Source organism: Phyllostomus discolor, chromosome 2 (genome assembly GCF_004126475.2).
Source record: "Phyllostomus discolor isolate MPI-MPIP mPhyDis1 chromosome 2, mPhyDis1.pri.v3, whole genome shotgun sequence".
Lineage (NCBI taxonomy): Eukaryota > Metazoa > Chordata > Mammalia > Chiroptera > Phyllostomidae > Phyllostomus > Phyllostomus discolor.
Window position 1 is genome coordinate 205145948 of NC_040904.2, and position 24510 is coordinate 205170457.

At 48.4% G+C, this 24510-nt stretch overlaps 1 protein-coding gene across 6 annotated transcripts in view; it reads left to right on the top strand.

The window, feature by feature from the left end:
• Window positions 1-11469, top strand: part of RIC8B (RIC8 guanine nucleotide exchange factor B) — a 101414-nt gene extending 89945 nt beyond the window's left edge. For 4 of the 6 annotated variants that reach the window (XM_028531765.2, XM_028531763.2, XM_028531764.2 and 1 more), the window contains one exon: window positions 8040-11469. In XM_028531765.2, the coding sequence (XP_028387566.1) occupies window positions 8040-8151 (112 nt within the window). In that variant the 3' untranslated portion in view covers window positions 8152-11469. Of the gene's footprint in view, window positions 1-1213; window positions 2207-8039 lie in introns of all 6 variants that reach the window. The other 2 variants (XR_004901701.1, XR_004901700.1) reach the window with 2 other exon arrangements.
• Window positions 11470-24510: the final 13041 nt, after the last annotated feature.

Genomic DNA, 24510 nt, shown 5'->3' on the forward strand with positions numbered 1-24510 from the left:
TAATATAAGGTCTGTTTTTTTTTTTTAATATAAGGTCTCAATTTTGAAAAGAGAATGATTGTAGGTATTCTGACAAATTCTTATTATTTGGTGTGATCACATTAGGAAAACTTAACTTTAAAAAGGCTTCCTTCCCTTTGGGACTGTTTAGGAACCCCCCCCCCATTGCCTTCACAAGGTGGAAGGACATGGTGTGGACGATACGCCGTGTCCATTTGTCTTGGGGGCGATATTTGTATGCTACATGTTTAATCTTCCCGATTGTGCCCAATCCCAAAGCATGATAGCGAGGGCTAAGGCAACGTCCTCAGAATCATTTTTGAAAGATGCAGCCTGAATACCTAGAATTTGCTATGGAAAAGCCACCATATACCTCCTGCCTATTGGGTTAGTGGCTTAGAGGAGAATCAGCATAACCAGTCAGCACTAGGGAGCCATTAGACGAAAGATACAATGAAAGATCAGGGTCCAAAAGACACTTTCGCAGTATGTAACTGAACATGTTAACCAGGGTCAAAGGTTGTAATATTATTTCTGTGGGGGAAAAGAGTTAAAAACACTTAGAAGAATATCACAGTTAGTAGGAAAGCCATTGTACTTCAGTGAATTATGGGCTGACTGTTCCAGTGATCCAGAAACCTTGAAATAAGATGCACTCTCAGTCTTGGAATTGTAGCAAAGATTACAGAGCTTTCTCCAGGCTTTCTCCCAGCCTCCATTCTTGCAGGCATTTTGGAGAAAGCTCTGTGTTAATTAAAAGGCTTTATTTATATACCAGTTTCTCATCCTATCTTTCAGATGTTTAAAGGAATTAAATATGAAATGGCTAATTTGAAATGTCAGGCTTCTTTTTTCCAAGCCAACCTTGCATTAAGAGCAGGAATCCCTGTGCCAAAGAAATGGTTCCCAATTATCCTATCCTGGGTTTTGTTATACATTGTACAGAAGTCAACAAAACAAGTATGTAACAGAACCTGCCTAAATAACAGCCACCCTCATTAAAACGGAGAATTAACCAGGGGGTGATTGAAGGAAGCAGTGCCTTATAGGTTCCCCCTTTTCTTCCTTTCTAATCATAGAACAAAATATGTTACATAAAAGGATCAGAACTATTATGCAGTAGTACTCAATTAGAGGGAGGTGAATAGGTCTCTAACATACTGTTTTATCAAAAGAGCAGACCGGTGTTTGCATGACTGTTGTTTCATTACAGACCCTGTCATTAATTCCATGTGTCAATACTGCCCTGTAGTACACAGAGCAGACAAGAAAGAAGAGCCCTTGAAAACAAGGGAATGATTTTTGAGTCGTTATCAAGCTAAGTGGCAAGCGGGAAGCTGAAACTCGTATAGGTAAATTCGAAGGGACTCTTGGGAGATCTGCAAGTGGGAAACAAGAATGCATTTTACCAACTGCTTAATTATGTCCTGTTTTTCAACAAGTACACTTGAATTGAATGCTTTGTTTGTACTGCACAAAAATATGTGCTGTGGGCAAGAGTATTCTCTTGCTCCAGGTCAAGTAAGGTGTTTTATACACATACACATCTGACCTACTCTGTGTAGTGTGCGATTGGGTACGTTAGTATCTGAGCCCCAATACTGCACTGTCATTTCTGGGGGAAAGAGTTATGTAGGAACCAGAAGCCCTAACAAGTGGAACCTTCTCTAAGGTTCTGAGAAGTTCTATAAGCCCAGGCATCCCAGAGGGCCATACTTACAGAGAAATGGTGGCTCAGGAGAGTTTTCACATATATCTGGAAAAAAAAAAATATATATATATGTATATATCAGGAAATTTTAAATATGGTGTAAATCCCATAATCTCCCATCCCTAAAACTTTAAGAAAGTTTTGTTTTGGTTTTTTGGTTTCCATTAGCAGTCCCATGGGTTAGACTGGGGCAAAATAGGGTTTCCTTTCCTGGACGTGCTTTATCTGTGTCCTCGTGCCTGGCCAAAACAAACCCTTGTAGATTATGGTTCCTTACCGTTTAGTAAGATCAAATTTCTAAATGATGTTTCGTTCCAGTTGAACATTCTTGGAGGCTTATCTCTTCCCTGGCCAGATGCCTGATCAGATGAGAAGCCCGCCATGATACTGTCACAGTGCCTAGAATGGGCTCTTTGTCCAGTAGACATCACTGTACTTTTTGATGATAACGAGGGCAGTCTTAACTTGTGTTAAGGCCTGTGTGTAGCATTGAAGGTAAGTATGAAGGAGTTGTTGCTGTATAAATATCTTAATCCTGATGCACATTTCAGTATACAGTATTTCTGTTTAATCATGATGCACATGTATCTGACATCGAAGCCATCCTGTTTAGATGGGACCTTCAGAATTTAGGACCAGTAACTCCTCATGGAACGGCCTGTTTATTGAGGGCCATGATTGAATTTAGATCCTTCCTTGTAACCCTTGCCATTGCTTTGATTTACCTTTGTAATCATTCTAATCATCTGCGATAGTTTTGCAGAAAGGATTTCTGGTCTTGGTGTATGTCAGTGACAGGTAGGTAGGATGTTGTGTTTGACTTGTAGGCTTAGGATATATTGATTAAAAACAAAGGTTTGGCAGTATTGAGTTTTAGTGTCTTAAAAACTTAGCAGCTTTGTATAGAGATCAAAATTATTTAGTAGCCTAATATTCAGACTCTGAGAATAGAATCTTGGGGATCATTTGTCCAACCCCTTCATTTTATAGATGGGGAGACTCAAGCCCAGAGAAGGGAATGACTTGCCCAAGGACACCCAGCAAGTTAGTGGAAGGTCTGAGACTAGATGTCCTGATGCCCCGCATAGAAGAAGCTGAATCTACACCAGTCAGTAGTAGTTGGGAGTTGCAGGCTGTGTGGTACAGAGGAGGCCTGACTTCTGCTGAACGTCACAGTGTCTGATGATACGGACTCATTGGGGAAATAATTACAGTTAAAATAATATGTTTCCTGACAAGTGATTCTCTACCATTCTCCTTTCATGCTATGACCCATGTATGACATTCTTTCACTGAGTACCTACTGTGTGCTCCATGCTATACTAGATTCCCAAATCACAGCTAGATAAGACACGGACTCTGCTCTCAAGTTGCTCACAGTCTAGCAGAGAACGGGAAATCCCTGGAAAGCATTATGCAGAATTTCCTGCAAGATGCTAATACTATCTCTCCTAACTCTGAGGATCCTGATATGAAAGTGAATCTTCTCCACAAAAATCTGGCTTTCTCTTGGTCGTGGTTTATTTACTAGGAGGCCCATAAAACACCGTACCTTTCCTTTCTGTGAGTGCGCAGTAATACCCACTGCAACTAAGTGTAGTTCATACGCATTTACTGAGGAGCCGCTGCCTGCAAGGCACTGTGCTGGACACGTAGGGGTATGGAAATGAATGCATAGAACGCTTTCCTTCTAATGTCAGCAGTATTGTCTCACAGCTTTCCCACTTTGTAATGAGAATTATTTTTAATAAAAAATATTCTTAAATGCAGGGCCCTTGAAAGAGAAGACAAACATTCCTTCGTACTGTAATCCTGACTTGTCAGCCTAGGATTTCAGTCTCCATTGAGATTCTCTGTTGTGCCCCGTATCTGTTCTGAGCTTTTTTTTCCCTTGACCTCAACCAAGCGAGTCTGTTTGCCAGTCCCTGCACACAACTATTTCTTGCTTCTGTGCCTTTGCTTGACTGATTCCTCTGCTTCCGGGAGGCCTCCCTCCCCGTGAGTCCATGTCCATCTCTGCTGTTGCAGTCTGGCCCTGAGTCCGTCTCCTGCAAGGGGCCGGTGGGCAGCACCCCCGCCTCCTCCCGCGTCCCTCCCGCGTGTTCATGATTGCGGGGCAGCATTCCTGTTCATGCTTCCCATTCGCCATCCACACCTTGCTGATCTGTTTACAACGGAGCTGATAAAATGAAACAGTCTGGTATAACCAGGTCACTTATCAGACCTTTTAGGAGTGAGTCTCTATATCAAAGTTTCACTTTGCTATTTTTGGGCTGCTAAGTTGTATGATAGAGAGGAAGAGTATCAGAAATGTTCGTTTAAGATGGCAGTTTTTAAAAAAAAGGCTGGGGTCTACAAGAAAAAGTAGTCACATATCTGTGAGTGAACCTCCCTCTTTCTGCTCACAAACAGGGCAAGATCTCATTTGAACAAATTTCAGTTGTAATGAGGATATATTGACCTGTCGGGCTAGGGAAAGCAGGGCTTTGCCTGTCAATCATTTCAAGCTTATTGATCTGCTGTTCTGTAATTCTTTTAATATTGTTTAATATGTGTGTGTGTGTTATCTTCTGAATTGACTGAAAGCTTCTCGAGGACAGGGACCATGTCTTTTGTTTGCTGCTGCGTATCCTTCTCCCGCTTAGTTCCCAGAGAGCTCTTAGTCCTAATAAGCTTGGGGAAACTGTGCGTCATCACATGGCAGGAAATGCAGCTTGTGGGTTCCAGCTATATTCCAGTCACTGCACTGCGCACTTTAGCTGTGTAATGACCTTTGCCCTCATGACAACTCGGCGAGGTGGGTATCTCCATCCCAGTTCTGCAGATAGAGAGTTAAAGTCTTAGTGCCCCAGGATTAGAACCTAGGGCTTTCTGGCTCTAAAACCTGTGTGTGTCTTTCATTATACCACAATAATAACTAATATTTAGGACTCCTGTATAGTTCATGGAAGTCTTTCATCTGCATTTTTATTACTACTGCTAGCACCACTATCAGTACTATCGCTGCTGCTCCTTACATCATCACCAGGAAGTAGTTAGAGCTAGCATTTCCATCATTCCCATTTCACGGATGGGAAACACACTCGGAGACTTGCCCAAGACCACACTGGTAAGTGGAAGAGCCAGGACTTTGCCAACAGACCGCCTGGCTCCAGATCTTTTGGTTTCACCGCAGCACGTTGCTGCCGGAATTCATTTGCGCGGTGCACTGTTATGTGGCCAGTTGTCGCTGACGCCTCTCCCGCGGGAGTGTCAGTGAGTCCAGGCGTCCGGGGAGCCGTGTGGGAAGGAAAGTAAGCCTTGCCCTCAGAGGAGCTTCCATGTCAGCGGGGGGGGGGGGGGGGGGGGGGACAAAGGCCCAGAAAATACATGCGCGTGAAGAACAGTTCACAAGAGGGAATTAAAATACAGGGTAAAATATGGGGTCCTTTTTTCTGTAGGTGAAATATTGGCCATAAAACTTTTGAATTGTTCTTAGTTATTTCCGTTGTAAAACTGGATTGAGGAGTAGGAGTGAAACTGACGGGCTTGATTTGAACATACTCCTCCTGGGGCTCGAATGAGCAAGTTAGCTGCTCGGTGCAGTTGGTGCCTCGCCCGCATCAAAGAAGTGCGGCAGTGCCAGGGTGGCGGTGTGTCTGCCCAGCAGTTCGTCCCTGTCTTGGTAGAATTGCTCTAGTCTCACCTACTTCTGTCTACCCCAGCCCTTCACCCCACCCCATCATACTGTACCCTCAAGCCCACCAACTTCCTCAGATCTTTGAACTTTCTTATCCCTTAATGTTTTGTGCCCAACAGATTGTCCCCTTTTTCTTCTTTTTATTAGTAAACAGTGTCCAATATCACAGAGTCCTCCAGCACAGAGTTAGGAAACCATGTGGTAAAAATGCAGACATGCATAGTCCTTGTATTCTAGCTCTCCACTAAACATTCCCACCCGGCTGTCGTGCAAGGACCTCACGCTCCTCCTGTCGTAAAGATGTCAGCCTCTCCACACCAGAGCTGCTCCATCCGCACTGTTCTCGCTGCAGTGAGGGGTTTGACCGTCCACGTGGTCGTCTGAGCCAGAAGCACAGGGACACCCTGCTCCTCACTCTCTCCCCAGCCAGCCCCCTGCCCTCCAATGGGTCACAGGTCTACCTCAGAAATGTAGCCTGTCTTCCCACGTCACAGCCGCAATCCAGCTTTCTGAGTCCTCTCACACACAGTTACCGTGACGTCCTGTTGACTTGTCTCTCTGCCACCAGTTTTCCCTGTTCCCGTGTGTCTTCCACGTGCTGCTGGGGACAGTACCCTCTGAGACCAGCCGGACGGGCATTTTGGCAGGGCAAAACCCAAGCTCCTTATTTGGGCATTTAGGACCCTTGATTGCTAGACCCCAAACTGCCCTTACCTCCTGCTGCTCCTTTGAGGGCCCTCCCCACTCCCCAGAACAGCTCACAGGCTTCGGGGAGCCTTTCACAGCTCTAGAGAGCAGAGACAGAAAGGGATGTGACGCAACCCAAAAAGGTCTACAAAGTCACACAAAGTAGATGGGGCCACGCAGAGCCCTGGACACCGCCTCCTTTGCCTGAAAGGCCCTGTGCCTGCTCTGCCTGGCACAGGGCACCTTGTGGTGTGCTGTCCCCACCTTCCCCCGCAGGCCAGGCTCTGCTTCTCAAGAGCTGCCATAGTTCTTTTTTCGTGAGTGTCTCACAGCATTTTACCCCATTCTGCTCTGAGTCGCTTTTCGTGTACGCGTTTCACCCACTCAAATGCAGCCGCTGTGCCCGGTCTTCCTGGTCTCCCTGATATGTGACATGGGTCCTGGCACACGGGTCCTGAACAGACACTGAGCAGCTGACCTGAGTGGGCTCCCCCAGAGCAGTTAGAGCAGCTTGGCCAGGTGTGCACGCTGCAGAGAGCACTGGGCTGGGAGTCAGAAGCCCTGTGCCCCAGGTCCGGTGCCACCACTAGCTGTGTGACTTTGGGTAGGTCACTCAGTCTCTTCTTAACGAAGGGGTTGGACTAAATGATCTCTGAGGCCCCTTCGACTTTAAGTTCTATGATTCCGACCCCATTTCTTGGATCAGGAAACATGTTTCCTACTTTATAATATTCAGGATCCTCAACTTAGCCAGTCAGTCATCCATATTACTTATTTTTCAAACTCTCAGAAAGTCTTCCAGCGCTAGCCAGAGATGCTTGACCAGGCTACCGTTGGCTTATCAGGGACCGCCGAGCTGTTCTTGCCCCACGTCAGGTCTCACCGCGCCTGTAGCACCATCACGCTGTTGGGTGGCCACGCCCCCTCCCCCCCCCCAAGGAGGGAGCCCTCTGTGCTGGCCTGAGAGGACAGCAGCCAGGAGGCAGGAGGAGAGGAGATCGCATTGGTTGTAGTTGTGTTCAGGCGACGGTGCCCGTATCTGTGAGAACTGTGTTTGAAGCAGCTCATGTGCCAATTCAAGGCTCCACTTCAAGTGCACTGCTGACCTTCGGGGTGGAAGGAGTAGAGTTAGCAACTCAACAGGTACATTTGCCGTAATCTCCATGTAATAAATCCGAGCCTATGAAAAGATTAAATAAATCTTTCCTAATGCTTTTTGATTGGCTTAATCAATAATTAATCATCTTTAGATGAGGCTGTAACTCGTGGAGTAGATATAATTGGATTAGCTGGAAAGGGGCAGTTGGGAAGCTTTGAAGAGATTAAAATGGCTGTCAGTCTCATAATTAAACTGCCACAAACAAAAGCAATGGTGTTTTTACAAAAGAAGGGGGTGGGGGGAGAGAGAGAGAGAGAAGGAAAGAAAAGGGAGGGAGAAAGTTAGGGAAGGCCAACTGATTCGAAATGAATCAATAAGTACTTATTTATCACTAGAGATTGGGGAGGCAAAAATCAAATTTGACGTGTTTATTCCATTGGATGAAATCCGCACGTACCAAATCAGCCGTTTAATTGTATGCCTGGCCCACCGGGACAGGTGAAACTTTGGTAGCTTCAACTTCACGAAAACAAAACGAATCCACAAAAGGGAAAAAAAAAGTTAATTATTAAAAACAGAAGAGACCTGCTCCTTGTCCTGAGCCCGTTTAGACCTTGACTTTTCATACTTTTAATTGGCTTAGGAGGCTCGGCCTGTGTGAATGAAGTCTTTTATCTCCCTCTTTTTCTTTCCATGCCCCTTTCATCTTTCCTGTTACAAACACACAGAGAGCTTGAGGAAAAATACTTTGGTTTTTTAAAGACTTTTCTTTTTAAAAGGATGTGGAGTGGGGCGGGAGGGAGGGGTGTGCGTGTGATGCTGGTGAATACTTTTTTTTTTCTTTCTTTTATCTCTTTTTCCAGAGAGGAGTTGCTCAAGCCAATGGGACTGAAACCCGACGGCACAATAACGCCTTTGGAGGAAGCACTCAGCCAGTACTCCGTCATCGAGGAGACCAGCTCGGACACGGACTGAAAGCGTCACCTGCTCGGCTCTCAGTATTGCTTTTATCAGCGTCTTTTCTCTGTAGCTCCAGGGGAATCTTTTCTCTCAAACATTTATGCCCTTGCTTTGGCTAGAAACACATTAACTGGTTTACTCATTGAGAATCCAGCATATTGAAGAGGTGACCTGTGTTTTTGCGACACTGAGGCATTCAAACAGAGCTGCAGTTGGACGGAGTTGCCGGGGCTGGCAGCGCAGGATAATGCCACCGCGTCGGGGCGGGACTGAAGGACGTCACTCTTCACGGCGGCCCGGGCCGAGTCCGGCAGACCCCTTCGCCAAGATTCTTCGCAGAAGACTTAGCTGCGTCCTTCCAGTCACTTGTGTGAGCCGCCCCTTCTGAATCTCTCCGGCAGGCGGAGGCGCGCGAGAAGCAGAACGAGCTGCTGAATAAGGGCTGAGGCAAGTGACTTGTCAGACCAGGACCGACTACAGGGAAGCCGAGCAGCTGCTCCGTGAACCTAGCCCCACTCTTCATTTCAGTTTTGTATAAATAAATAGAAATGCGCGTGCGCGCACACACACACACACAGCCCCAGACTTGCAAACTGATTACCCTCTAAAAGTTTGTACGTCACTGATCTAGAACTTCAGAATACATTTCTCCCTATAAAGAGCTATGAATGATGGTTTAGTTCTGAGGCAGCTACAAATGCCTATTTATTCCCTCACGTACCTGAACACTAGTACCGTAGAACTGAACCCCCATCTGTACCGTTGCATGGGGAGCATGCATTCTGAGGTCTCACTCGGGGTGCCAGGAACACACGTCCTCCAGCCCAGCAGGGGGAACAGGGACTCCCGAGCACCGGGAGTCCTTCTGTGGCCCCTGCCGGGGCTGGGAGGGTCAGCAGCACCCTTTTGTACATACAGGTCATTCCTACATCACGTTTTAAATTGGGGGCTGTGTGTGTGCCAGTGTGTGCGTGTTCTACCTTTCTACCACGTGATCAGTTTAATGGTAACCTTATTTATTTAAAAGAGAAGAAACACAAATAGTTACTGTTAAACTGATTAAGGCTGTTTATTTTTACTTTTAAAATTGGTCATATGAAGAAGTAGAAAATGAATCAGTGAGCCTAGTTAATCAGTGGCTAAAGTTGAAAAGGGGTTGGTTTCCTTTTATATATGTATGTATGTTTGTATACATACATATATACACATAGATAATGTGCTTAACCACTGCCTTTTAAAACTTTAAATTAAATAAAACATTGGGGTTGATTCAATTTAGCCATCTGTGTGTCTTTCTTTACAGATACATGGGATGAACAACACTATTTCACAGTTCATGCTTTTTTCAAGTGCTTTTACATCCATTGTCTCACCATAGTAGCCTTTTGAAAGACAGGTACATGGAATGTAAGCGAAAAGTATCATTTATCCAGAAGTCACTTCTCTGGCAAAACAACAAATCAGGAGTTGTTTTTAAATGCCTTTGAACTGCCAGAAGAAATGTCAAGCATTTCTTGCAGTTTACTCCTCACAGGAGAAAGCCTCGAGAATTTCTTTTCGCCCCTGTACTAAAATTTGCATACATTTCGAACGCGTTTAGTTCTCTGGCTTTCGGGCCCACAGAAACATAGCGAAGGAGGAGCGCTGGCTGGAAGGCAGGCCTGCCGGGACCTGGACGGGAAGTGGCGCAAGTGAACGCACGGCTCCAGGGGTCGCAAGTCCCGGCAGCCTGCTTCCCAGGGGACACTCCTGTTGCCCTAGAAAGCATCTGTGTGACAGCGTGGCCCAGGGCTAATTCTCATAGTGATAACCGTGACTTTCTTCAAAAGAAAACAAATCCAGAACACTATTAACAAAACCGGGAAGAATACAGTTGCGTTCTTGGATTTCCATCCAAAACAGTTGGAAGTAGAAGTTGGTGGTTGACTCGTGTTTTGACAGCGGAAAATAAAATGAAACTTGGCAGTTTATAGTTCTAGATCAAGTGAAAAAAGCGTAGAGAAGAGGAATTTAAGTATTTTTATTACTTCGTTCTGCAAGTGCAGTTTTAAAGTATTTTTGTAATTTCTACAACCCAGTAGCTGTGGCGTGAGTGTCGGCACCCCCCCCCCCCCCCCCAACGCAGACGTGTCTAAGGAAACGGCCTGACTCCCGCGGAGCCGGTGCTCGAACAGTCCTGTTGAAGTAGCTGCGCGCTCGTGCTTTCCAAGGGTCCGGCTTCCTTTCCAGTTTCCCTGCGCTGGGCACTAAGCTTTGATGTTGATGAAAGAATTTGCGGGGGGAGAGGTTCAGGGTGACCTCACCCTGCCCACGGAAAGAGAGCTGACGTCTGTTGCATGCTTACTGCATGCTGGGTTGTCCATGTATGTTAGCTCATGTAACCACATCACATGTCAGAGATCATCTCCGGAAAGCGCGTTACCCAGCGCCACACGGCAAGTCCGTCCAACTCCAGCTAGCGTGGCCCCTAACCACTCTCCTCCCCCTTCAGCACACTGCCCACCTTGGGTCCACCTTGCCTCCTTATGACTCTGGAATGCTGGAAGAGTGGTAATTCTCAGGCCATTTAAAGCAATAACTATTTCAGCAGAACCAGATTAAAGAACTTCATAAGTGGGAGGTGACCTGGCGTCGACGTGTGAGTGGGAAGCGTGCAGTAGTGCGTCTCGGGCAAGGGCCTGGAGTCCTTGAGGTCAGAGGCCGCACGCTCTCTGCGGACATCTGCCTGGCCTGCTGGCCTGCGTGGGGATGCCGAGAGTGCTCCGGCCCACCACACTCGACGGGCCCGTGTCCCATCATCCTTCCTGACCTTTGAAATGGTGTGGAGGGATGTGTCCTAAAGGGGGCGCTTGAGCTGCTGCTTGGGAGTAACAATCAACAGACACCTGAGACCCTTTTACATGCCCAGTGGTCCTGGGAGGCGGGCAGGACAGACGTCATCCCTCCTTGACACACGAGGACACTGGCTGACGAGGTACAAGTACTAGGTAACCCCTGACCACCGCGCTGGTCTTGCCCCCTCCTAGTCCTGGGGGTCACCTGCATTGACTTCCTGCCCCACCCCCCCTCGATGATACAAGTAATATATGTTCATTGTGAAAAGTTTGGAAAAATGCAGAAAATAATTAAAAAAAAAATAATTCACCCCAAACCCCACCACCCTGAGAGAAATCACTGTTAATGTTTTAGTGTGTTTCTGTCCTGTGTTTTTTCTATGCATATATAATTTATTTTACTACAAGATGGGAATCATGCTGTATTTACAGATTTGTATCCTGCTGTTCTTTAATATATTGTGAGCATTTTCCCATGTCAATAAATATTCTTCAAAAAGTAATGGCTATATGATGTTCTGTTATATGAACACTGCTAAACACCGCTAATCACCCAGCCACTGTTACTCTTCACTAATAGAAGACATTATGACGGCCCCCCACAACCCCCCCAAAAGAAAGGTTCCTGCTCTCTCCTGGGAGGCAGCGTGAGCCCTGCCAGCGCCGAAGGCCCGGCAGGAAGTAGGAACAGCGCCAGGAAGAACAGGTTTGCCTTGCCACGTGACCCGAGTCTCGCGGAGGCCTCCGCAGCGCAGATCACGCCAGGTTAAGTGCCCAGGTGATTCTGGAGCTTTCATCAAGGAGAGGTACTTGAGAAAAGCAAGTGATCCAGGTGACTTTAAACAGTCATGTGCCAAAAAAAAAAAAAAAAGACAAGGCATCAATCAGTCGTGTTTACTGCTGTTGTTCTGGCTATCGGCAGTAATTTCCTTGGAGGTACTCTTCACTGTGACTTCAGAGGGGGAGGAGGGATGGGTCACTCTCCCAAGAACAGGGCGACACCTGTCAGGACAGCTGGGTGTGTGGCGGCACCACGTGGAGGACAAGGAATGAGTGAGTGGTGTTCTAGGAACAAGCATGGGTGTGGGAGGGAAGGGTTTTAACACCTGCCAGGTGAGAAGTCTCAAAGAAAGCAGGAGGCTTCTAGAGAGGCCTGAGGAGGGCGTACCGTATTTCACCGTGCATAATGCACACTTTTTGACCAATTTTTTTGAGGGAAAAATAAGGATGCTTATTATACATGGAAAGTACTAATTCCACATCTATATACATCTTTTTAATTCTTTTAAAAATTTCTTGTACCTTGTACCTGTTCTCGTGTTTTGTAATTATTTGTTACATAAAATTTCTTGGACCTGCCCTTGCTGGGTGTGGCTCAGTGGATTGAGTGCTGGCCTGTGAACCAAGGGGTCTCCAGTTGGATTCCCGGTCAGGGCACATGTCGGGGTTGTGGGCTGGGTTCCCAGTCAGAGGTGCATGAGAGGCAGCCACACATTGAGGTTTCTCTCCCTTTCTTCCTTCCTTTCCCCTCTCTTTAAAAGTAAATAAAATCTTTTTAAAAAACTTCTTGTATTTAATATGTTAAAAAATAAATGCTAAAATTCCTTTACATCACAAAACAAGTATCTAAATATAAATAACTGATTAAAAAACTAAAAAGATTTTTTTCCTGAGAGTTTAGTCTAAAAACATTAAACACGGCAAAATACGGCGCTACGCTGAACCCTGCACCGAGTCTTCCACAAGCATCACAGCAGCCTTTCTGGAGGGGGAGGGGCGATTAAGCCTCAGCATCCAAAATTACTGTATAGAGTGAATCAACTTTTCTGTGCGCCTAGAAAGGTGTTAGTTATGTGGCATCCCCGGGGGGGAGAAAAAAATAGTCACTCCCGTCATTTTCTGAGTTTGTGGTTCAGAAGAACCCTGGTCGAGAAAGGTTGTCCTCCTACAGGGAAAAAGGAAGCTCCTCTCCAAGGCTTCCAGAGTCAGGCTTGTGTTTCCTTCTCACTGCGGTGCAGGGAAGGTGCCGGGCGCAGGCTCCAGCTGTATCCAGGTGTCAGAGGCCTCCGCCTTTCCTGCACGGAGCCCAGCTGTTAACAGCTGCGTGCACGGACTGAGCAGGCCCTGTGCTCAGCACCTTACACCACTGTCTGACTTCATAACAGTCTTACTATTATAGCAACTCCCACTTTCCAGAGGGGAAGACTAAAGCGTGAAGACGGTAGTAGTGTGTGTAAGACACGCAGCCAGTAGGCAGCAAAACTTGAACTCAAACCTGTTTTAAATCCTACACTATGCGTTGCTTTTGCCATCAGGGGAAACTGTAATACAGCCTTAATTTATTTGGGAGAAAAATATCAGAAGGCACTGAAATGGGAAAAACAATTGGGACCATAGTTGTAGCCCAGTGTTCCGCACACACTCCATTTGCATCTCCCTGCGGTGCAGAGAGCCCCACCCAGGAGCGAGGCCGGCACTCGCAGGCTCACCGGTCCACGGGACCGTGTCCGGTAAATGGTTGTTAGGCATCGACTGCATTCCAGGCTCTGCTTGAGATGCTCGGAGACACAACCATGACTAAAAGCCCCTGGGCCCAGAGTGCCCCCCGTGTGAGACGTCCACCACCAGAGCCTGTTACAAAGTGCCACGGATGCCAGGGGGACTTCGGGTTCAAGTGACCCAGATGCAGGAGAGACACCTGGGCATGAGCTCACGTGGGAGAGAAGACTGCCCCCAGAAGAACTGGTACAGGCCAAAGGTCAGGGGCAAGAGGTTCTTGACACTCGCAGAGCACAGGCAGCTGAGTGTGGCTGAAACAAGGGCATCCGGGGCCTGGCGATGGGACGGACATGGCGGGGGCAGCGTGGGAGGCAGGGAAAGGACACGGCCAGAAAGATCGCTCTGGCTGCAGTAGGGAGAATGGGCTGGAGGAGAAACGGACCAAGGCCGGGGGAAGGTTGCCCCATCAGCTCACGTGAGGGGTCAGCGGGGCAGGGCGGGAGCGGCGGCAGGACGTCCAGGAAAGGGATGGAGTCGAGGGACACTTAACCACGGAGTAAACACAGTCGGGTGTGGGAGAAAGGAGAGAAAGCTCATTTAAACTCAGAGGTCAATGAATTTGAGGAAAAGATACTCTGAGGACCAGCTCCCCACCCTGTGAACTAAGCAACTTTGGTTTGGGCAGCAGGAGGGTGGGGCTACATGTTATCTCAAGGAACGTACAAATTTGTATGGTCACCAAGCATTTACACGGCGAACAAACAGTGTCTTGGACATCAACTACTGTTTCACAAACACTGAATATATATATATATACACATGTCAATGCGATGAATAAAAGTTCATTCGTAAGCGTGACTCAGTTCACAGTATTCTTGTGCCTATCTGTTTTGACTGTATTTTCTCCATCAAAATACACTAACGATGAACAGCTGATAGTGGAAAGGGGCTCCAGAAAGCTCAAGCTTTAAAAAAGCCTCCCACAGCTGAAAAGCCTTAGAACTCTGGGTAGGGAACAAGCATCAGGGACTCACGGCGAACTGGCACAGCGCTGAGAGGGCGCTGCGGTGGCCTTTGCATGGGGAGAGGATGAAGAGCCAGGCTGTGGAGAGAACGGAGGGGCAGCGGGGGCTGTTGCAACCGAGCCTGGGTCTGCGTATCACACAGGAACACACACCTAGGACTTTATGAAATCCTTTCTTCACGATCAAGGATAATTTCCAAGCCCGAAATTTTGTCTTCAAAGTGTAAAAAACAACAACAAAAAAAACTAAGCCATTTTTCTTATTCTTACTTTTTTCTTCTGTAAGAATTCTAATTCCTGCCTCCTTTACCCTCTACCTCATGACAGAGGATGAGCTCACTGGGAACAAAGTCATGGGCTCAGGAAAGGAAAATACATATTGGTAGATTTAAAACACCACTACCTCACTTTACCCAAAGCAAATGCTCTTGAAAGTAAAAATGTTACTATGGCTTAATATCGGTGATTTCTATGTGGTTGAAAAAAAAAGAGTTACTATTGTATATGAAATGAATCCATTTTTATACCAAAAGTACATTACGCAATGGAAATTAATGAAGTGAATTTCGTACTAAAAATGTATGTAAACCATACAAGGCCACCAACTGTTCAACAGTGGAAATGAAAAGCGAGAAAGAGAAAGGAGGAGTAGGCTCTGTGAGCCAGAAGGAACATTTTTGAGCGTGTGTATGCGAGAAGAAATTGAAAGTAATTTCAATCGGAGACACTTCTGGTTAAACAGAGAAGTTTGTTTCTCTGTTGCAGGTGAAAAACACCTGCATTTACCTTGCGCCTCCTGAATGCCCAATAAGTTGGCAGTAAGTGGATGTCTTCAGTAAGGCCCAGGCCGAGCAGGACAACGAGAATGAGAAAGGAAATGACAGCAGAAAAGAACTATCAACAGAATTTTGGAAACTCGAAATTAGATGAGCAAGGGATCATTGGCACAGAAAGAAGACGCCCAATGCTGAAAAAAATTAAAGCCTACGAAAGCAAGCAGCTCTCCACGCCCAGCTGGGTGGCCTACAGTTCAACTCAGTTTTCACGCCTAGAGATGGCATCGGAGCCCACAGGTTAAGGGCTCAGTCCCAGGAGACCATGCCCAACCCTCCGTCTCTGATCCAATCCCAAGCCCTGGCTGTCACCTGTGCTACTGACCAACTAGCTGTGGATAGGAGGAGCCAACAACCTCCTCTCCGTGGGTTCAGCTAATTTGCTAGAGCAGCTCACAGAACTGAGAAAAGCATTTTACTTACGAGATCACGCATCTGTTGTAAAAGGACACAACTCAGGAACAGCCAGATGGAAGAGATGCACCCGGCAAGGCATTTGGGGAAGGGCCCGGAGCCCCCGCGCCCTCTCCAGGGGCTCCACTCCCCCAGCAGCACCTCCCCCTGTTCACCAACCCGGACACTCTCTGAACGCCCACCCTTTGGGGGTTTTATAGAGCCTTTAGCGGCACAGGCACAATTGATTAAGTCACTGGCCATTGGCGATTGATTCAACCTGACCCTCCACCCCGGAGGTCAAGGGGTGGAACTGAAAGTTCCAACCCTCTAATTACCTGGTTGGTTCTTTGACAACCAGCCCCCATCCAAAAATTCACTTCAACAACGTAACAAATATACCTTATCACGTTCATCAGGAAGTTCCAAGGGTTTTAGGAGCTCTGTGCAAGAGACGGGACAAAGACCAAATATATATATTTATTGTAAATAGCAATATCACAGCTTGCTATCGTCATCATCATATCATATCATCATCATATCATCAAGCAAAGAGATAACAGTGGGAAGTGAAGTGTGAGACCCACGGGAAGGTAAATCTCCAGAGAGAGTTGCAAGTGCTTCAGCAGTTACCCTCTCGCCCCGGACAATCGCCCCGGACAATCGCCCTGTGTGTTTTATTGAAGAAGTTTGCCCTTCCTTCTCATTCCTTCTCCAGCACAGTAGCCTCTTTTTTTTTAAGATTTTATTTATTTATTTTTTTTTAGAGAGGGAAGGGAGGGAGAAAGAGAGAGAGAGAGAAACATCAATGTGCGGTTGCTGGGGGTCATGGCCTGCAACCCAGGCATGTGCCCTGACTGGGAATCGAACCTGCAACACTTTGGTTCGCAGCCCATGCTCAATCCACTGAGCTACACCAGCCAGGGCTTCAGTAGCCTCTTTTGCTGTACACTGTTGCTTTCTCCAAGGCAAAACATGGGGCAGGAAAGAAGATAGTTGTAAATACTGGACATTATCTCACTTATGTCAAACGGTAAGGATTCTTACCCCTTTTAACCAACGAGAAAATGGAGACTCGGAGCGATAAAAGTCACTCGTCTGAAGTCACAAAACTGGAATTGGCAGACTAGGAATTTCACGCCTGTGTGTATGACCCCACATTATGTCTTACGAACCCATGCTGTCTAACGAGTTCATTTGTAGCTGATTCTTAAGAAACCCGTGCTAAACGCTGGCTTCCTCCCCCGTCTCTGGCAAGCAGGCAAGAAGGAAGAGAGAGGAGGGAATGTCATTAATCAGCTGCTATTTCTCACCTCGAAGTTCTCAGGAGTAATAAGAGCAATTAAATGTGATAAGTATTTACTCTGTGACGCGCAGGACTTTATGGGGGTTAGTCTCACTGTCGTCCTCCTCACACCTGTAAGGTGTCACCACCGTCCTCACTCCTCAGTGACAGCTGGGAATGGAGGCCCAGAGGTCACGTGGTCAGCAGTTGAGCCGGTCTCGAAGGCCATCAGGCAGACCCTAAGCCGCCCCCCCCACCATCAGAGGGAGCGTCCCTGGGCTCAGCAGCCTGGCCCACCTGCCCCTGCGCACTTGCCTCTCACCCCCGGAGCCTTCCTGAGCTTCCCTTGCCCTCATTTCCCTTCAGCTGCAGACGACGAATACCATGAGTCTGAGTATCATGGCACACTCCAGCCACCCATGTAGCCCAGACACCTCATCCCGGGCTCCCCTTCCTGACTCGGAATCAGTCCCATCGAGCATCTTCCCCAGCACCCAGTGGCCGTTGGTCTGCAGCTCCCAGCAACGCGGTGGTGGGAGAGTTCCCAGGCTCCCGCACCCTCAGTGCACAGGCAGGGCCCGTGGCTCCCAGAGCTGTGCAAACGGACGGACCCAGTACATGGCAAAGCCAGGACCCGCGAGCTCAGTCCTCACCTGCTCCCTCCCCAGAGGCACAACTGGCCTGGTCCCAAGAGGAGGTGGGCGGAAGGGGACACCACATCTCTGGGCCGCCCTCCCTGAATGAGTGTGTTTCATTCTCTGCTCTCTCATCAACCCCTAATGACCATCAATATGGTGCCTTAAGATTTCTGAGGGGTAGCATTCTCAGGAGGGAGCGAGCCCTCTCCGCTGGCCTAGCCCCCCCACACACACACTCACCCCTCCCACCTTCCGCACTCTCCCCTGCATCTGTCAGGCCCCAGCATCCAGGTGCACACAGGTAGCCTGAGGGCAGCCCTCACCACCTGGGGCAAACACAGCGAGAGATTCCTCTCCACCACGGTTGAGAAAATCCCCCCCGTCCTGAAAAAGCAGGCCACAGGCCTCCTAGTGTCAGTACTTCTGAAACAGAAGCGAAAGGAAAAAGACCCTCCTGAGGGGCAGGCCGCCATTCCTGGCCTGGCCTGGCCAACTTGTCTTACATGCTCTTCACAGTGAGGAGAGGAGGGAGTTGCCCATGGAGTGGGTGGGTTGGTGGGAGAAGCCCCTCCCTTTTTCCTTGGTGTCAATTAGCATAATTTAAAAGGCAAAGGGGGAAAAAACTGGGTGTCTGTGTGACTGCTTTCACGCTTTGAACTTTTCCGTCCTTTGGGGCTGGCGATGGCCAAGTGACCCATATTTAAAAAGCATTTACAATAAAATGATGCACTTTCTTTTGTGCCAGCGGCTTCCCCGATGAAAAGCAAAAATGTTTTAAAATTGTCGCTTTTTGTCCGCGGTAATGACTGTGCTATATTTCAGCTCGTCCCCCTCGTGGGCACAGAAAGACGAGGGTACTAAAGGGCACAGCTGTGGACACTTTATGGCCTGCTTGGGGGGTGGCGGGGAGGCGGGCGGAGGCAAGAAACAGATTGACTGCCTGTCAACAAATGCAGCTGGGAAAAGAGAAAGCTCTTAAAGACCTCTGCAACTTAAAGTCCAAGATAAATGATGTTCCTATTTGGAAAGGGAAGAAAATGGAGGTGGAATTCAATAAAGGCAGACTGAAAAGAGGAGGGTTCCAAAGGCCTTTCTGTGCAGCTAGGCAGCTCCCAGGAGAAATGAGCAAAAGTGGCCCTGGGGGGTGGAGGGCGTGGGGAGGGGGGGGAGGCACAGGGTGAGCAGCCGAGAGATGCAACAAAGCCACAGCCTGGCAAAGCTGGGCTCCAGGGAGCCCCGCCAGGTAGGGGGCGGGGGCAGGCTGGGGGAGAGACAGCCCCCGGGGAAACTCCAGCACACTTACTTCTACCTCTGGGCCGCTTGGGCCTTGCATTTGGGGAAAAGGCAGAAAAGCAGGAGAGGACCCGTCCGGGGTGAGATGGGTCGCGTAATGACAGAAAACGCTGCAGTGGGGCCCGGAGACCAGATGGACTGACCAGCTTTGCAGGAGCTCCGCGCGGCCCTTGATGGCTTATGGAACACCCTGGGAGGCAAGGTGGGAGCCCTGGCCCCCAGTGTACTGAGACAAAACCTAAGGTTCAAGGAGGCGAGTGAAGAGGCAGCTGTCACCCCCAGGAGGGTCTGTCTCCTTCTTACACATCCCACCCACCACCTCTGGAGGCCGGTCACCTTGGGGAGCGGACAGACCAATGCTGCTTCGCAGGAGACACGTGGGAGCAGCCTCCAGAAAGGAGTAGCTGAGTGTGGTGGCACCAGAACTCCCCTCAGATGGTGGTGGGCTAAACCAACTTGAAAGCAAGTTGTGTGCATGAGTTCGCAAGGACCAGAAACCTCCACCCAGTCTGGTTTCAAGAGAAGGAGCCGTGTTGCTTTTTCATAAAAACCAGAAGTCCAGGGGGGCGATTTGGCAGCTCTGTGATGACTCAGGAGGCTGTTCTGTCATCTTATTCCATTTTCATGAAGTACAAACCAGGCAGCCAATCGGCACAGGCAGAAGAAAGGATAGAAATGACCCTCGGCAGGTCGGTGCCTGGAAGGGAGCGTGACGAGGGCTCGAGGGGCACCCACAACAATGAGATATGCACTTCCCTGCATGTATGTTCTGCCTCCAGGTTTTAGAAACACAGACTCTGGCCCTGACTGGCGTGGCTCAGTTGGTTGGAGCTTTGTCCCATAACCATAAAGGCTGCAGGTCCGATTCCCAGTCAGGACACATACCTAGGTTGAGGATTCGATCCCAGGTCTGAGCACATACGGGAGGCAACCAATCGATGCTTCTCTCTTGCATCAATGTCTGTCCTTCTCCCTTCCTCTCTCTAAAAAACCAATGGAAAAATGTCCTCAGGTGAGAATTTTTTTTAAAAAAATGCAGTCTCTGGAGTCATACAAGCTTGGATGTGACTCCTTGATGTAACAGCAACTTGCAGTGTGACTTTGGGCAAGCGACTTGAACCTCATTCTTTCATCTGCTATCTGGAGATGGTAATACGCATGCAGTGGAGTCTTGTGGGCATCAAATGAGAGAATACCTTGATGTGCTTAGTCCCATACTCGGCACAAAGTAAGTGATCAATAAATAGTATCTATTGTTATTAAGATTATTATTAACAATAATGACAGTGAGGGCATTGAGGGCATTGGGTTGGAGGGGCCTCAGGGGCCAAGTTACTCATTTCCAAGGCCTTGGTGACAGGGATTTCCTTGCAAGGAGCTGGAATAGGCCGGGAGGAAAACGGTGGGCTCCACAGGTCACCCAGACCGCACTTCTCAGACTTTACTGGACGTCCTGGGCACCTGGCTAACAGGCAGATTCTGACTCACTGGGGCTGGTGGGGGGGGCGAGAGTCTGCATTTTCAGCAAAGGCTGCAGCGAAGCCAGTGATGCTGGTCTGCAGACCACCCGAGTAGCAAGGCTCTCAGTCCCAGCAAATGTGTGAGTCAGAGGAATCTGAGAGAAATTTGGGGTGGAGGGGTAGTTTCTCACACACGGTGGGGACAGACAGACCTAGCATATAATGTAGTAGAGCCCCTAAAATAAATCCTGTCTCCCCTAAAGTGCACGGTGGTTCTGCTCCCGGAGGCAACCCAACTGCCATGCCCACCGTGCGGAACGAGTTTCTTTTCCAGTGGAAAATGTGAGGCCGGCAAACTGTAAGAAAAAAAAGAAGAAGAAGAACAAAGGCAATTGGAAACTTCAGGAAGTAACAAGTTATGCACAACAAAAAAAGTAATGAAAGGCAAATATTTGACTCTGATGAAGAATAGTTACTGATTTAAAAATGTTGAGAATCAAGGAATGGACAAAGTCTGGAAGGCTTAAGTATCATTACTGAACAGAATCTAAATGGATCATCCTCCACGATGCAACAAGAACAGCTTGAAAAGAGGAAATGGGGAGGAAAGAGCCGAAGGGAAGGCTCCCTTTAGGAAAGGATGAGTCACAATGTTGCTGAAACTCTATTACAGCTTACAGAAGTTACTAGAAAGAGGACAGGCTGCTGCCTCGTTCCCAGTTCACTCCTGCGTGTGGCACCAAGTTTTCAGCAGATGCTGGTTAAATGACAGGAGACCAGAGAAGGCTGAAGCTAAAACCCCCTTCAAGTCCACCCAGTCCACTCCCTTACTTACAGATCCCGGAACCGAGGGCCAGAGAGGGTGGGAACTGGCCCGAAGTTGCCCCGCTATTTTGTGTCCAAGCCAGCGCTTGATTTTAGATTTTCTAGCTCTCAAGTCCCATCTCTCCCGCAACCCCTCTGCCCTCTCAGTGGGAGTCTCCTTCCCAAATCCACGCCTGGGCGGAGGAGTCACACTGAGGTTTGGCAGGAGGCCCTTCTGGTCTCAAGAGAGCACCCGGGTGCTCCCACAGGGTGCAGTATCCTGCGGCCTTCGAAGCCACAGCGGCCGAGCTGCACGGAGGAGCCAAGGCCAGTGACGGGAACAGCGGCGGGCAGCTGCGTGTGCCACTGACCTACCGACAACCAAGGACAGTCGCAGCTAGGAGTTTAGCGTGTCTTTTTAGTCTTTTAAAAAATATATTTTACAATCGTGGTCATATTGTATGCTCCTGCTATTATTACAACATGAATATCGTTCCCTGGCTGACTGTTTTCGGAGACACGTGGCTTTTGGTGGCTCCCATTGCTCCACAGGCCCCGCTGCCGCTGGCACAAACACTGCCCTGGATGATGAGGTTGCTCAGTGTGTATGTTTCTTATCGTTTGCTCCTTCCTGCAGTGGCATCCATGAGTAGCTCTGTAAGTGACTCTTTGTGTCTCTTATCACTTGCTTAGTGTAAATTCCTAGCAGGGGAATTACTGAATAACAAAGGAATAAACATTCTCAAAGCTTTTGTCACCGCCACACAAACTGCCTTGCGGTGAGTAACCCTGTGTTTTCTAAGGGACGGCCTCATGCCTCGGATGTCTCTGTGATTGGGCACAGCTGGGGCTGTAATGATGCGTCTCATCACAGAATGCCGGTCCTTTCATTCCGTGGCTGTTTGCCACCCCTCCTCCCTGAGCATCATCGAGGTCGGTCATTCATTCATTCATTCAGTCAAGAGTGCATAAAAGCTCTCTATGTAGTATCTGTACTATGTGGCATATAGTCCAGGGACATACAGCCTAAGGACTAGCTCTTACTATTCATACATTTAAATACATTCTGGTAGTCTTTAATCCAACTAACTACTCTGTGAAATGGCATTTTATTTTCCTCATTTTACCTCTGTGGAAACGACTTACAGAAGTTGAATAAACCACCTCAGTGTATACCGCCGTAAGTGGCGGAACTGGAACTCCAGCCCAAGTCCGCGTGACTCCCCAGCGCCCTGACTTTCCCTGTTAGCCAACACTCCTGGACCACGTGTGCTGGCTGCTGGGCCTGCCGTGGCTCTGGCTGCTGAGAGAGGCCCTGAGGCCCTTTATCAACCCCTCTCCCCTCCCCCAGTCTGCGTTTAGCCCAACTTCTCATTAGTCCCAGTGTAAGCCCCACAACCTTTACTGAGCACATACCTTTTGAGCACCTGTTGTACGCCAGGCCCAGGGGTGCTGTCTCCAGAGAGCTTTACAGGCTAGTTGTTGGGAGGAGACAGAGAGCCAGCAAGTGAGTGGACAGTCACAGCCTCCGGACCTGGACCGGTGCTGGAGAGACAATAGTGGGCGGAGGTGGCAGGGAGTAGCCTACGTAGAGGGGCTGGTAGGAGGAGTTCCGTCTGCGCCCGAGAGATCTAAGCTGTGAATCTCGTCTCTCTCGGCCCAAGGCTTTCTTTCTTCAAGAGAACGAAGGACCTAAGAGACCTCTTCCCATTGTGAGATGTTTAAAAGTCTAAGACATCTCTCACTGACCGCCCCCAGGGCTCCGCCGTCTCTGCACTTTTTCAGCACTTCGTTCCAGCCTCGTACTTCGATTCGGTCTGTGGACCAGCGGTCTGCAGACATTTCTAACTGCCCGTGTCATCAGTAACCACTTGAGCTGCATACACCTAGTGTTTCGTGTATGCATCGATTTCTACACATAAACCCCAGTCTAAATGGACAGTCTAAGCCTGCGCCGCCATCCAGGATAGTGGTCACTAGCCACATGCAGCTATTTATATTCCATTTACATTTTAAAAAATTCAGTCCCTCCACTGTACTGGCTACATTTTAAGTGCTGATATAAAAACGTGTCCCGCATCACAAAGGTTCTACTGGACAGTAGTGTTCAGCAGTGTTGCAAACATTTTACCAAAATAGAAATGGGTAAAGGGTAAGATAAAAATGAAAATAGCAATTCCAGTACTTTCTTCCCATACCTCCTGAAGATAACTTAGCACGTACCTGGAAGGCACGCAAGTTACCCCCTTCTTTAGAGAACACCGCTTCAGATGTCAGGGGCTTGTGGTGAATCAAAAAACAAACCGAAGCCCTGGCTGGTGTACTTCAGTGGACTGAGTGCAGGCTGAGAACCAAAGCATCGCCAGTTCAATTCCCAGTCAGGGCACAGGCCTGGGTTGGGGCCCAGGTCCCCACTGGGGGCCACGTGAGAGGCAACCACACATGGATGTTTCTCTCCCTCTCCTTTTCCCTCCCTTCCCCTCTCTCTAAATAAATTAATTAAATCTTTTTTTTCATTACAACAAAACCAAAAACCAAAAACACTTCCTTCTTAACACGTACGCCTAAAGTTATGCAGATCCAAGTAAGTGCTGTTCCAGGCCCAGTATTTCTCCACCCGTGTCCTCGCCCCCACACCCAGAACCCAGCCACACTCGCCGCATCGCCTTTCCCTAACGTAATGCTCCGGAATCCCTGCCGCCGCCGCTCCAGACTGACGTGTCCCCACTTCTCCACTTGGTGAACTTGGCTTTCAAAATCCCCTTCAAAGTCACCTCCTCTATGAGGCTTCCCAATAGATCCTAGAAAAAAATAGTGAGTGATTTTTCTCCTTCCTGTATGCCTCTTTCTTTATTCACTCAGCACTTCCTTGTGTTGTTACAGTGGGCCAGCATGTGGAGACGAATGAATGAACACACATAAAGGAGTCAGAACAGCGCAGAGCACACTGAAAGCCCGAAGCGTTAGCTACAACGACGACAGTGACGATGACAGTGCTGGCGATAAAGATGCTGCTGGCGCTTTTAGAGAGATGACCGACACATAGTCCATGATTCCGGAAGCCTCGAGCTGCTGAAAAAGGCCCACGAGAAACTGCAAGACAGTGCGACGTGTCCTTGGACAGGAAGCTCAGGGCCCTGTGGGATCCCGTAGCCAGTATTTTAATCCAGTTCTGGTTCTGGACGAGGTCAGACGGATTCCTCCACAGAGGGTGTCTGAGTCCGTTCAGGTTGCTGTAACAACGTGCCCAGACTGGGTGGCTTCTACACAACAGAGACTGACTTATCACAGCTCTGGAGGCTGGGCGTCCG